Here is a 14,631-nt window from a genome sequence, read left to right as displayed (position 1 = left end):
CACCCCATCCTGAAGAGGATGTTTTTTTAGGATCAGGCCTATGAGAAAATTCCATCTCTGGTGAAGGAATGGTGGTTTTGCGTCGTTTAAGTCCTAGTGGTCAAATCCTTAAGTTCTGCCCATGGAATGGGATGGTGGGTAAGGTTTGGGTGCCTCTTGGTGCCATCCAACCCCATGCTGAGCATGCAATGCCGTTGGATTCTTTCTCCTCCAGCACAGCTGAAGCCGTGGTCTTTGGGGAGGTGGGAGAAGTGGATGAGTGCCAAAACCATCCAGCTGGATCACGCAAATGGGCAATCCAAGGAAATCAACCACATGCCCTGATGCTTGTGCACAGCTTAGGCTGTGAAATTCCTTATTTATAGGAACTTAACGGATCCTGTAACGGCTTCAAGCAGATGAACACATTTCTTTAAAGCAACAGCAATGTTCCTCCTCCTCGAGGGGGAAAGTTTTAACTGAAAGAGGGACGATTTAGAGCAGAAATAAGGAAGAATTCTTCCCTGTGAGGGTGGTGAGGCTGTGGCACAGATTGCCCAGAGAAGTTTTGTCTGCCCCGTCCCTGGAAGTGTCAAAGGCCAGGTTGGATGGAGCTTGGAGCAACCTGGGACAGTGGAAGGTGTCCCTGCCTGTGGTAGAGCTTCAGAACTGGATGATCTTCAAGGTCTCTTCCCATCCAGATCCTTCTGGGATTCTCTGAAGTCGCTTTGAAGGGAAAGAGCTGGGATAGAAACAGCACTGAAAAGACTGCACATGTTTTCCTCTTCTTCCTTCCCATCCATCCTGAGCTTTGTCGAGCGATGGATAAAAAGGGGGGAAAAAAAACAACCAACCCACCCACAATAATCTATAGCAACTGTCAGCCAGCAAACTACTCCCATTTCATAGGGATAGGTTGGATGTCAGCACGGGATCGATGGCTCTCGCGCTGTAATTATAAAAACTCGTGGGTTGTGTTGCTTGAGTGAGTTTGGGAAGAGTAGGGTCTCAATCTTCCCTCTAATGGGGCTTTGGCAGTCGGTGGCGCAGTGGCTTCGTCTTAGTCTGACAGTGTTGTCATTAAACACCAGGTAGCGTGGAACAACAGGGAACACGGCTCCGGAGCGGCCGGGAACACGCGGCTTTGACAGGAGTGATTTGTCATCGAGGAGCTGCCCAAACTCCTGAGCCTGGAATACGGGCGGCTGCTTAAAGTGACTTATTGCCCCTGTCGGCGGCTGCAGTTGTGATTTGATAATCGGTAAATGTTTGTCAAAGATGAATTCCCTCCCTGATGCAGTGCAGTGCTGGAAAAGCAAATGAAAAGCAGGGAAAAAGAACATATTGGATGGATTAAAGACTAGGGCAGCATAAGGGTGATGGAAACAACAGGTTTCCCTGTTAACTCGGCATCCTTCCTTCAGGAAGGTGAAGTGTCGAGGCTTGGGACACTGGGATGGGGACTCACTGTCAGCATCAGTGTTGGGGGACTGGGAGTGTTGTGACATTAATTCCAGTTCAAGAAAAATTTCTTTGTGGACAGGGTTGTTAAGCATTGGAAAATTGCCCAGGGAGGTGGTGGAGTCCCCATCCCTAGCGGGGTTCAAGGAATAACTGGATGTGGCACTCAGGGCTCTGGTCTGGGTGACAAGGTGGGGATTGATCAAAAATTGGACTTGATGATCTTGGAGGTCTTTTCCAGCCTTAATGATTCTGTGATTATAAAGAGTGGTTTTTTTTCCAGATTTCAAAGATCCTGTAGCTCTACTTGGTCTTGAGGGACTGAGGCTGAGGTAGAGCAATGGTTCTCCTTTGCTTAACCACATGGAATCCTGGAACGGTTGGAGCTGGAAGAGACTAAAGATAATCTCATTCCAACCCCACTTTCCATGGTCAGGGAACTACTGTGGTGTATCTGACTTTAGTTCTGTTCCCCTCTATCCGGGAGTTTTCAAGAGTGGTTTTTTGGTAAAGAAAACAATGTCCTGATTGTTTCTTTCCATGGATGTGATGCTTTTCTGGCTTTTTGGCAAATAGCTCCCTTGGCAAACCCGTGTGCACCTACTCAGTGGTTACAACTTGTAGCTGAATCCCTTTGTTTCTTGTTGGGATGGATTTTGAGCCTGTCTATCACCTGCTTTATATCCAAGCTTAGAAAGCAGAATTAAAGGATTCTTAATGAACCTTCTGCCTTCAAAGTTTTCCTCCCATCTCCCTGAGTTTATCCAAGTTCCTCTGCTGAATGCCGGAGTCAGGTCAGGTTCTTTTCAAGTGGATACTTAGGAAGCTAAAAGCTGGGTGGCCTTCAGTTGTATAAGTGGCTTTGAGGGTGGGGAATACCTATGAGATTCAAATTTTTCCTTGTTAAATTTAAATAAAATAAAATAATAAAAAGTCAATCCTAAAGCACGAATGCAAATGGAATTCCAGCCCGCCGAGCACTCCCATCGTTTCCTGAGGCAGAGCCACCTCTCCCCGTGCCACGGTGAGGCGTGAACACGAGATCCCTGAACCCATTTGATTATAGCCGGGGTTTTTCTGGTGTCTGAAGTGCTGGAAACGATCAAGAGCAGGAAAAGTGGAGTGATTTATTAGACTCATAAAAATTCATACTTTGTTATTCCAGTTGTCTTCCATCTGCAGCTTGTTAGAACGAGCACCCCTGGCAGCTCCCGCCGTGAGGCCGGGGGGAGGAGGGCATTTATCAGCTTTCCTCCTGCCATCCCGCTCTCATTTAGAGGAATGGATCCAGCTCCTGGAAACACATTAATAATCATTCACTGAGGGAAGGGGGGAAAGAAAACCCACCACCCTCTTTTGTTATAATAATAAGGGTTGTGTTTGAACAAGGGCCGATGCTCAAGAGACCCATTCAGGCTCTTTAACACGGGCTGGAGCTGGGAAAACGGTGTTCAGAGCCTTCAGTGTGACCTCCTCTTGCCACTCCTCGTGGATAATGTGGGGTCTCCTCATCCTTGGAAGGCTCTTCTGCTCCTGTGACATTTGGAAGGGCCATCCTGGGGCTTTTTGGCAGTGGGAATGGGGATGTGACAGAGTTGGTCGGGTTACTGGGGTTACTGGGAGGTTGGTGATGTGTTCTCCTGTCCCCACCAAGACCTTGTTGGACCCCTTTGTCTCTGCCTCTCTCCATATTTTGGGATTGGAGGGAATAAGCCAGTTGTACTTGGAAAAATCACCTGACTCTGGGAGCTGGCGGGGCTGAAGTGACCCAGACCCCCCTGGAAAATGATACAGATTGTTCTTGTGTGGATAAATGTAGGATGGCTTCAGTTGGGAAAGACCTCTGAGATCATTGGTTTCCAACAATTCCCCCAGCACTGCCAAGGCTACCACTAATCACATCCCCAAATGCCACATCCACACATCCTTGAGCACTTCCAGGGATGGTATTCCACAAAGGATGGGATGGGTCTGGAGCACCAGGAGCAGCTGAGGGTGCTGGATGGGTTCGGCTTGGAGAAAAGGAGGCTCAGCACAATTCCCTGACAGGAGGATGCAGGAAGATGGGGGTCGGGCTCAAGAGAAAGGACAAGAGGAAATGACCTCAAGTTGTGCCAATAGAGGTTTAGATTGGATATTGGAGTAAAAATTTTCTTCATGGAAAGGTGGTCAGGCATTTGAATAGGCTCCCTTGGCAGTGGTGGAATTACCATCCCTAGAAGGGTTAAAAAAATGTGTGGATGTGGCACATGTGGGGACATGGTTTGGTGGTGGCCTTTGGCAGTGCTGAGGTAACAGTTAGACTTAATGGTCCTAGTGCTCTTTTCCAACTTAAAACATTCCTTGATTCCATACTGGATGTTTCAGCATCCTGGGAACACCCAAACCCCAAAGACACCACGTCCACTAAACCAGATCCACTAAAATCCATCCTGTACATCATCCCAGCTGCAGATGGAAGTTGGGATTGCACCAGTGGGCTGGAAAGGGATTACAGGACCTCAGCCTTTTGAGAGGCTAATCCTGAGTGTCTTTTGCAGTCGCATTTTTCCAGGGAGTTTCTTGGAGCTCTGTGACTTTCACGTCTGCTGCTTTTCTTTCTGCTTCTGTCACACATACTGCCAGTGTTTCCTTGCTGTCGGATTTCTCCTGGCTGTGCCATCCCCAGCTTTTCCAGATGCTCTTCTCCTCTCTCCCCTTCTTTCTTCTCAACAGCTCAGGGTTCACTTTGTTCCCCCATGACATATCCATGCATAGTGGGGCTTTTCTAAACCTTTGGATTTTTGGAAGGCTCTAATAAGGTCTCTCTGGAACCTTCCCTTCTCCAGGCTGGACATTCCCAGCTCTCCCAACTGTCTCCAGAGCAGAGGGACTCCATCCCTTGGAGCATCTCCGTGGCCTCCTCTGGACATGCTCCAGATGTTCCACATCTGTCTGCTGTTGGACCCCAGAGCTGGATGTAGAATTCCAGATGGAATCTCACCTGAACGGAGCAAAGGGGCAGAATCCCTCCCTTTCCTGCTGCTGGAATTTTCCCCTTTGAGTTGGGTGATGTTTTCCCACTCTGTATTTCCTGGAAACAGAAGTTCCGTTATTTTTCACCTAAACCCAGGAGTTCTGGAGGCAGACCCAGACCCACAGAATTTATTTGAGCAGGATATATGGATTTGCTCAGAGAGGTTGTGAATCCCCATCCCTGGAAGTGTCCAAGGCCAGGTTGGACAGGGCTTGGAGCAACCTTGTCTGGTGGAAGGTGTCCCTGCTCATGGCAAGGGTTTTGGAATAAGGTGATCTTTAAGGCCCCTTCCAATCCAAACAATTCCATGAATTTAATACTCTTCCTGCGAAAATGGGTGTTTCCTTACAGTTCATCTCCAAGTGCCAGACCCCTGTGCAGCCTTGCTCCTGGTGGATTCTGTGAACTTCCTCTTTTCTGTGGTCCGATTGACATAATGGAATTAGCCAAACAGATTCGGTATTAATTTCCCAAATATTCCCAGCTGAAAGCAGCTGCCATGCTAAGCAAATTTTCCAACAGGTTTGGAGCCCTCTAAAATGTTTCAGCTCCAAATCCCGCCCTTCTCCCGTCCTCTCAAAATGTGACAACGGGAGCAGCTGCCCTGCTCCAGGTCCCAGGTAAAGCACTTTGGATCAGTTGGATTTATTTCCTATTAAGCAGCAGTTCATGATCATAAAGCATCGTTTACACGCTGGCATAAAGAGCTGTTGCTCTTGAAAGAGCACGGAACTGAATGAGTGTGAAAATTAAATTCCCCTCTTAAACCCAAGGATGGTCCTTTTGGAAGCTGATTCCAGTCGCAACATAATTAACCTCTTGCTGTGCCATTCTGTGGGAACATATTGAACCTGCTCCGGGATAATCATCCCTAATACTGGTGTCTGCTTTCACACTGAATTCCTAACAGCATTACAGTAATCCCAAAGCTTTTGTTAACTCCACGGACTTGGCCAAGTTGGCAGCCAGGACAAAAGGTGTCAGAGCTGCGTGGCTCAGGAGTGACGCCATCCAGGTGTGCTGGGACGGGAAACACCAGAACCATTTGCTTTTGGTGGAGGAACTGTGGTAGAACTTTATTCGTGTTTCCCATGGATTTATCCCTGTGGAAGATCATTTCCAAATGCTTGGAGCAACCTGGTCTAGTGGAAGGTCTCTCTACTCGTGGCAGAGGGTTGGAACTCGATGATCTTAAAGGTCCTTTCCAACCCAAACCATTCCATGATTCTTGTTTTTGCACAACTTCTCTCTATTTTTCTCAGTTTTTCCCTCCATTGTTCTTCCTTTCCCATCCACAGATTTTCTCATCCAGGGAAGCAAGTGGTGTTGGGGATAATCCCCAGAAGATTTGGGTGTTTATCCACCTCTGCACCCATTGATGAGCTGAAATCTGAAACTGGAGAAGAGAAGGATTCAGGGAGACCTTAGAGCCCATTCCAGTGCCTGAAGGGGCTCCAAGAGAGCCAGAGAGGGACTTTGGACAAGTGAATAGAGTGACAGGACAAGGGGGAATGTGGTCCCACTGCCAGAGGACAGAGTTAGATGGAATATTGAGAAGGAATTCTTCCCTGTGAGGGTGGTGAGGCCCTGGAATGGAATTCCCAGAGGAGTTTTGGCTTCCCCTGGATCCCTGGAAATGTCCAAAGCCAGGTTGGATGGGGCTTGGAGCAGCCTGGCTCTCGGTTGACGTAAAGGGCGGTGATTGGGATTCCCAGTCCCTGTAATCGGCTGTCACAGTGGAAGTGAGGCTTGGTCATCCTGGTCATCAGAGCTTCCTTGTGGTGCTTCTGCTGTTGAGGTTGCTCCTGGCTGCAAACTCCTCTGCTGCCCCCAAATTTGCCCTTGGACTTTCTTACTAAAATCCTGAAAAGCTCCTCCACCACCTTCCCTTCATCCATGAGGTGGGAGACAGTGCAGAAGGATCAGATCCATTAGGAAATGGTCTTGCAGACATTTTACAAAGAGCGGATGTGGGGGCCTCATTCCACGCCGTGACATTTGTCATCTCAAGCTCCACATGATGGAAGCCAGCAGCAAATTGTTTTGAGTCAGGGATGCCTTTTCCCATGGAAAAGAGGAAGGTGTGATCCCAGAGTATCCCTGGATGCGTGTGATGGTCCTGCTGCAGCCTGGGATGTCTTTGGTTGAGCATCCTCTTCCTTCTGGCATTTGAGGATAGCAATGGGTTTTGCTGAATCTTCCCTTCCACACCTGGAGCAATTTCCGTGGTAAGGGATTCATCTTCATATTGGGAAGGGTTTGCTTCCAGAAAATCTTTCAGCAGAGATTTTCAGTTCTTTCTGGAGCTGCTTTGGGTTCCAAGTGTGAGTTTTTTACCCCCTGTCAGGAGGTGGGACACGCTGGTGGCTCCTTCAAACATGTCCTGATAGTCCTTAACCTTTTTTTTTTCCCCCTCATGCCTGTTTGGAATGAGCATTTTGGTTTTATCAGAGCTTTTTGGTCTCTGCTTTGCTTTTTTCTTTGGGGTAGTCCTGCTGCATCCCTTTAATCTCTGAGGTTTTCCCCAGCACTGGGGACGGTCCTGGCAGCGTATCCAAGGTTCAGCTTCTGCTCCCCAATTTGCATTCATCCCTGCTCCCGTCTTGCTTCCAAGTGCTGGAAGATCAATGTACCTGTCACTCACTGCTTCCCGTCTCGCCTCCGATCGGGATTAACTCAGCTCAGCACTGAGCCCCGATGGAAACACACAGAAAGGGTTGTGGTGGCCAAGGATTGACAATCTCCTTGTGAGACCTTGTGGCACCCAGGTCATGACTAACTTTAGCTATTTTGGCCATTCCTGTGCCTGTACAAGAAGCTTTTCTATCCCTTATCTTTTTCCAAAAGCAGCAATAATCTCTTGGATTTGGGAATCTGCCCTCCGGAAGTTCCCCTTGCTTATTTAACTTTCTTTTTCCTATCAGTGTTGAGCAGGATTTACTCCACCAATATTGTGGTTTCCCTAATCCATCCTGAACAGCATCATCTTCCTCTTGCCTCATGAATTGAGAATGGCAGAATCATGGTTGGAAAAGAGCTCTGATATCATCAAGTCCAAATGTTAACCCAGCACTTCCAAGGCCAGCGCTAAACTCTGTCCCCAGGTGCCACGTCAACACAGCTTTTAGGGACATCTTTCACTTGATCAGGTTTCTCCAAGCCCCATCCAAGCCACAGCTTCTCCGGGCAGCCTGTGCCAGGGCCTCCCCACCCTCACATGGAAGAATTCCTTCCCAGTATTCCATCTAACTCTGCCCTCTGGCACTGGGAAGCCATTCCCCCTTGTCCTGTCACTCCATTTGCTTGTCCAAAGTAATTTCCCGTCTTTCTTTTAAGCCTCCTTTAAAAGAAGGTTTCTCCAGGCCCTTCTCATGTAAAATATTCCAGGACTGAACTCTTTTTAAGCCCTCCCTGCTTCAGCTTCCCCAGAGGGCCAATTCCTGGTACTTCTCTCAGGAAAATAAGAGAAGAAATAAGGACCCTTGCATCCAACCCCATTCCTAAGGGATGCGTGTGCTGGTGGCTCCTGGATCCTACCTGCTTGTAGCACCCTGGTAAGAGATTTTGGCAAGAAATTCCCCATCTCAAGGTCAACATCGGAAAAGAGGAAACAGCCTCAAGTTGTACCAGAGGAAGTTTTGTTTGGCTATTAGGAAAAATTTCTTCACTGAAGGGATGCTTGGGCTGCCCAGGAAAGTGGTGGAATCATCATCCCTTGTGGGATTTAAAAGCCACATGGATGTGGCACTTGGGGACGTGGCTTGGCGGTGGCCTTGGCAGCACTGGGTTGATGACCTTAGAGGTCTTTTCCAACCTTAACAATTCTACATTTAGAGTTTGCACCAGGATTTTTTTTTTCCCTGGGAACAGGAGGCACGAGCAGCGCCCGCGGGATTCGCGGCTCCGCAGAAAGCCCCGAGCTCAGCAGCGCGCGGCCCTGGCTGATAAATGATGCTCATATCCCATTCGAATATGATGCAAGCAGTTTTTTTGTAGTTTGTCTTCCATGGCGGTAGTAAAGTTTTTAATTAGGAAAGCTAATGAGATCGATTAGTCATTAGAAGTGACCTCTGGATCGCGGCGAGGAGTGGGGATGTGTGCGCCGGGCTGATAACGGGGGACGCTGGGGTATTGTTTGTAATAAAAGCGTGAAGTGTTTGATTTGAGTGAAATGTGCCACGGGGAATACATCACGCGGAGAGGAAAAAATTACAACCCTGGGAGCCTGTAATGAAGGGAATTAAACCAACATCCTGTCTAAATAACATGATTATCTACACAAAACCCCTCAGCTAGCAAGTAATAATAGAAAACGGAGCTCTTCGGAGAGGCTCTTTGAGGAGGTGGTTAATGCTGGAGTCGCGCATCAGGCACTTTCCAAGGAGCAGCTTCGGAATGAATACACCATCCAATTACCTCTGGGAATAGAGTTTACCAGGTGCCAGCCTGTTTTGGGGAAGGAGGAGGAGGAGGAGGGGGATGCCTGCAATAATTTGGGACCTCTCTTTCTTGTCAGGCAGGAGTTTGATGCAGTTCTGGGTTGATTGGTGGCAGCTCGAGCTTGCGTGGGGGCAAAAAAATGTTAATTATGTATTCAGCGAATTCCCAGCTTAGTTATTCCGTGAGGTTGGAGTGGAGGAGGGAAAGGGGCAACTTGTGCAGTTGCTGGCTGGGAAGGATATGGGACTGTGTCTCTCATTCCTTCCCCGATGGGATGGAACTGCTTTGGGTACGTGGTTGGTGCTGCATCTGTGAGAGGTTGTGTGTGTCCACATGCTCTGGGTGACAAAAGTGACAGAAGGCAGATTAAGGTGGGATATTAAGGAGAAATTCTTCCCTGCGAGGGTGGTGAGGCCCTGATTGCCCAGAGAAGTTGTGGCTGCTCCATCCCTGGAAGTGTCCAAGGACAAGTTGGACAGGGTTTGGAGCAACCAGGGATAGTGGCAGGTGTCCCTGCCCGTGGCAGGGGGGTGGAACTGGATGATTTTTAGGTCCCTTCCAACCCAAACCATTCCATGAGTCCATGATTTCAGGGCAATCCCACCATCACCGTAGCTGGGATTTTACTGTGTGGGTGGTGTTGGTCCCTGCGGGGGTTGGCACCTCCGTCCTTTTGTTGTCCACATTTTCTTGTCCTGAATACAGTTCCCTGAAGGAAAAATGTCCCAAATTTGCTGGTACTTGGGAGCAATTTTAATTCTAATTAGAGCTTCAGCCTTGCAGAGGCTTTAAAAGCCCACACAGAGGTTTGGTCACTGCCCTGAAGAATTTGATCTGCTACAAAAAAAAAAAATTAAAATCCTGGGATAGGGAAAGCAATGAAATCCTGCTTGCTTTCCACATTCTTTCCTCTGTCTTTTCTTGCTTCACCTCTAAAGTGACCTCTGAAGTGTCTCACCTCTAAAGTGGCTTCAGTTCCTCCAGTCATTGAATCATCAAATGGTTTCTACTGGAAGAGAACTTGGGAGATGCTTTAATTCCATGTTTTATCCCATGGGTTCAGATTGTGGAATGTTGTGAGCATCATCTTTATCACAAAAAATTCGTCATTTTCCTGTCATGGCAGAGCCTGGTTTTTGCCTTTTCCCATCACCAGGGGTTATAACTTTTCTGCTGAATTTGGGACTGGAAATTTGTGTTGCCTGATCCCTCCCAAAGACAACACAAGTCATCAACTTGTTGGGAATGCTCAAGAAGGAAAATATTCCCTGTGTGAAACTGTAAAGTTGTGGATTGATGTTGCCACTGTTGAAGGGAAATGGGGGAGCTGTTCCCTTGTTTCTAGGGAATGGTGTCAGCTCTAAAATGTATTTCCCTATTTTTCCTGGTTTACCTGGGAATCCACCTTATTCTCCCTCCTCTCACAGAGATGAACATGGGGATGGGTTTAATGTTTTCAGTGGAAATAACAATCCACTTTTCTCTTCCCGACCTCTCTGTAATTTTAATGAGAGGATCTCCAAGAAAAACAGCCGACCCTTTAAATCAGTTATAAAACCTGGAGACCGAGGCTCAGCATGGAGTGTCAGCTTTAATTATCTGGGTAGTTACAGCTGTATGTTATAAAAGCCGGGCAATTAGGTGCATTCCTGAAAGCTTGGGGAAAAAAAACGGCTTGTGGAGGAAAACCACAGTCAAACATGTTAATTGCACAAAACATTCCGCGGAATAACCCGGGATGTAGATCATCCTGCAACATAGAGATTCCGGGAATGGGTAGGGTTGGAAGGGAGCTTAAAGCTCATCCAGTTCCCTGTCCATGGAAGGGACCTTCCATTATCCCGTGTTGCTCCAAGCCCTGTCCGACTTCCACACTCTGGGGATGAAATTGCCAAGGATTAAAGGCATACATTTATTTGCAGTGTGGATGTTAGGATCAAGGTGTTGGTGAATCCACGATTGCCGTGGTAGAGTTTTTGGTTGGTAAAGCCAGTCTCAAGCCCATCAAGACCTTTCTGTTACCATCAGCCATAGTGGTCCCATTCCCGAAACTTCACCCCTTTTTTCAGGTGCTGCAAAGTTGGATGTAGGGCTCAAGTTGCATGTGGGACCAATGGCCATTGAACTTGATGATCTTAAAGGTCTTTTCCAACCTTAAAAATTCCATGGTTCTGTGAGTATGTCAGTGAGATCCCTCCCATGTTCATCCACACCTGAATTTTAGGCTTGTTTTTCCATGTTTTTTCTCCTAGGATCCAGCTTCCACTTTGTAAAGAGCTCCCCAGCCAACAAGGTGATAAAGACGCGCTACAGGATCGTGAAGAAGAGCGTGGTGTCTCCAGCCTTATCATCCTTCACCAGCCCCATTCCCACCTGGAAGACCAGACGCCCCATGACATCCAGGTAATTCTTCCATCCCTGCAATGCAGCTGGTTGGGATGTGGGAGCCACAGGAACTCCCACGTCGGCTCTGTGTTTTTCTGTTGCATCCTCGCTGTTTAATTTGTCTCTTTGTTTGGTCTACTCTGAGTTTATTGACTTAAAGTGTAAAATCATATTAGGAATTGTGTTATCCCGAGCTGGTGCCAGCAGCTTATGCCTTTGGCTTCCTATTTATTCCATCTTGGAATTAATTGTTTCCATGGAGCAGTTAAATAAGCTGAAAAGAGGATGAATAAATATGCAGGTGTTGGTGATGAAGGGGAGCGTGTTGGATGCTCCAGACTTACACCAGGATGTAGGTGCTGTCCCAAACTCGCTTATTCCCAATTATCTGGATGGGTGGAACATCAGGAAACATTTTGTCACTGCCTAAAGAAGGGAAGCACTGAAGGTGCCATACCCTTTAGTTGGAATATTCCTAAATCCATAGAGGTGGAGATGTTTCCAAGGAGCATCTCAGAGGCCAAGACAAGACCTGGAGCTTGCGTAGAAGCAGTTTGTTAAAACAATTGATCCTTTAAAACAAGGTGCGATTCAAAGTGATGGGTTTGGTGAAAATACAGATTTTGGTTATTTTTAGGTCGGGAATAACTTGTTCTCCCACTGAAATGCCAGAAGTCACAGGCAGGATTTTGGGAAAAGAGAGCCTGCTCTGCTCTTCTCTGGCTTTGTTCTCCCTGCTCCAGGTGGTTTTCTCCAAAAGTCATTCCCCAGCAATGCCCTGAGGATTGGTGGCTTTTATGGTAGAGCTGTGGAGGGACAAAAATTGTGGTGATTGTTTTTAAAGCCTGGCTTTGTCTGATATTTCCCTTTAAAAGTGAATTTTGGGAATCCCAAATCGGTATCTGAAGGGAGGGTTGGTTTTGGAAGAGTTCAGGGTGCTGAAGCAAAGTATGGGATAAACAGAGAGGGTGGAAAAAAAAGCTGGGTCAATTATTTGTCTGTTTTCCAAGCTCTTTGTTGAGAAATGCCTCATCTCCTGTACTCTACTGCTCTCAAAGTGCTTCTTCCAGTATGGAAACTGAGATCCTTTTGGGCTCATGGTCAACCTTACCTGCACCACCTCCTCCTTTATCTTCACGTTCTACTTTTGCCTGTGATATTTTCCCACCTGGGCATCATCCCTGAGATCCACAGATCTCCTTTTGCTCTGGGTTTTCTCCACCAGTTACTGCTCCACTTGGAGGTGCCACCTCCATTTGCACATCCTTGGGACCAAATTCCTGGATTTCCCTTTCCAGAAACAAACCAGGTCATTTTTTGCTTGCTCCATCCTCCTGCAGTTTCATGGAATCTCACAAGATGTTTGGGTGGGAAGGGACCTTTAAGATGCTTGAGTTCCAACCCCCTACCATGGGCAGGGAATATCTTCCACTATCCCAGGTTGCTCCAACCTGGCCTTGAACACTTCCAGGGATGAGGCAGCCACAGCTTCTCTGGGAAACCTCTGCCAGGGCCTCACACCCTGGAAGTGTCCCAGGCCAGATTTGGTCTTGAAATCCAAATGATTCTGTGATTTTCAGCCTTACTTAATAGAGAACAGTTCATCCTCCAGCTGTTGGGCTCACCTTCTTCCCTCACACCTTGTTACTCCAGATCTGGATGGTTGATGGATGGAGGATCCATGGTAAGAATCAAGGAGGGGAAAAGCTTCAGGCATGGAATTCAGAGCAGGGACATCTGGGATCTGTGTGATGGCTCTTGCTGAACCCAGTGTTGATTTTCCAAAGAACAGCCTCATTCTGCCGTGATTGGTTGAGATCTCCCACTTGTAGGATCATTTTCTCGGTATTAATCTCCGACTTCATTAAATTGGTGTAGTTTAGATCTTACTGCTTCAGACAAATCTTGATAAAATGCCATCAGCAAATTAAAACAATTATGTTTTAAAGAAGCCATAAATTTCTGTCTCCCAATTACCTTCACTGGGGGTGATCAATCATCTGGCCTGTCTGGAGGAAGCACATGGCAAATGCTTCTCCTGGAGTTTTTACAGAGTTTTTGCTCCATCAATCCTATCATCATCTTGGATCTGTCACAAGCAACACACCAGGATCTGCTTTTTTCCTGATTTTCTTTGCTCTTCCCAAAACAAGGAGAAACTCGGATGATGGTGGGACGCCCCTTTAGTCACCTCAGTTTCATCTTTCATACTGAGTAGTCAATTATTTTTAATATTTATATTTTTCATATTAATAATCATAATGTTTTTATAATAATTTTATATTTTTAATATCCTCTTGCCCTTAAGCCAGCAGTGGGATGTCAACTGGTGGTGCTGCCCTCCAGTGCTACTCCCAAACTGTTTCCCAGCTGGCACTAAGGAGTGATTTCTTCATAGAAGTCAAGGTTTTTGGATATCTGGAAGTAATGTGCCAGGGTTTTACTTTGCTGGGACATCCAGGATGTCGCCCTTTTTGCCAATAAATCCCCAAATCATCAGACTAAGATGAAGAGGGATGTGGCTTTGGGAAATGAGTGACAGGGAGAGTTGCTGGAGGTACCTGATGTCAGTCCCTCAGGAATTAATTCCATCCTCCCCTTCTTGCTGGGTTGCATTAAACTCGGCCCTACTGCTGACTTTTCTTCGAGGCAATAGGTGGGAGTATATTTTAAATTAATTTTACTCCACTTTTTGTAATATTTTTGTTTTAAATAGATTTATAAGCAACTCGGGGCCTATTTCTCCAAATTTATGAAGATAATTTTCACTCTCTTGATAAGGTGAAATTTACACCTGCTATTTCCATATTAATTCACATTGCTAAGTGGATCTAATTTTCTTCCGTTCTTCTATCTGGTGAGTGTGGCCTTTCCTAATGCAATTTCCCCTTCACTAAATCACTGTGATCGGGAGTCATGATCGAGTTAAATTAACTTAAATTAATTTACTTAATAAGAGCTCCAGATCATTGTGAATGAGGTTAAGATTTATTGATTCTCCTTTTCACTCCTTCCCCTTATCTCCCGCGGCTTTGCTGGGAGCACAGCTCACAAGGGCTACGATTTGCTGGCCTTAAATTTTGGTTGCTCCTGGTGACATTGAGGTTGGCCATCCCTTAAAAATCCTGGAGGGAGATGTTCTCTCTCCTCACAGCCTCCCTCTGCTGGGAAAGGGATGAGGGATTTGCCATGGAGGAGTTGGGATGGATGAAGCATCGTGCTGAGATTTGGCAGTGGTGCTTCTCCTTCTTCCAACCTCTCCATGGTCTGCGTGGATGTGGCCACCAAAAAAATGGGATGTCCACATGTCATAGACCTTGCACAGAGGCAGCAGAAGCCTTCTGGGATTG

The 14,631-nt window shown here is 46.9% G+C and overlaps 1 protein-coding gene across 1 annotated transcript in view; it reads left to right on the top strand.

Annotated features, from left to right (window-relative positions):
* The window catches only part of ZC3H3 (zinc finger CCCH-type containing 3), a 127,341-nt gene that overhangs the window by 39,465 nt on the left and 73,245 nt on the right, over positions 1-14,631 (top strand). The window contains exon 4 of the mRNA XM_058830034.1: positions 11,149-11,299. Coding sequence (XP_058686017.1) covers positions 11,149-11,299 — 151 coding nt within the window. The remainder of the gene's footprint in view (positions 1-11,148; positions 11,300-14,631) is intronic.

This window comes from Poecile atricapillus, chromosome 2 (genome assembly GCF_030490865.1).
Source record: "Poecile atricapillus isolate bPoeAtr1 chromosome 2, bPoeAtr1.hap1, whole genome shotgun sequence".
Classification (NCBI taxonomy): domain Eukaryota; kingdom Metazoa; phylum Chordata; class Aves; order Passeriformes; family Paridae; genus Poecile; species Poecile atricapillus.
The sequence above is the reverse complement of the archived record's forward strand: the minus strand, read 5'-3'. Positions and strand labels throughout refer to the sequence as shown.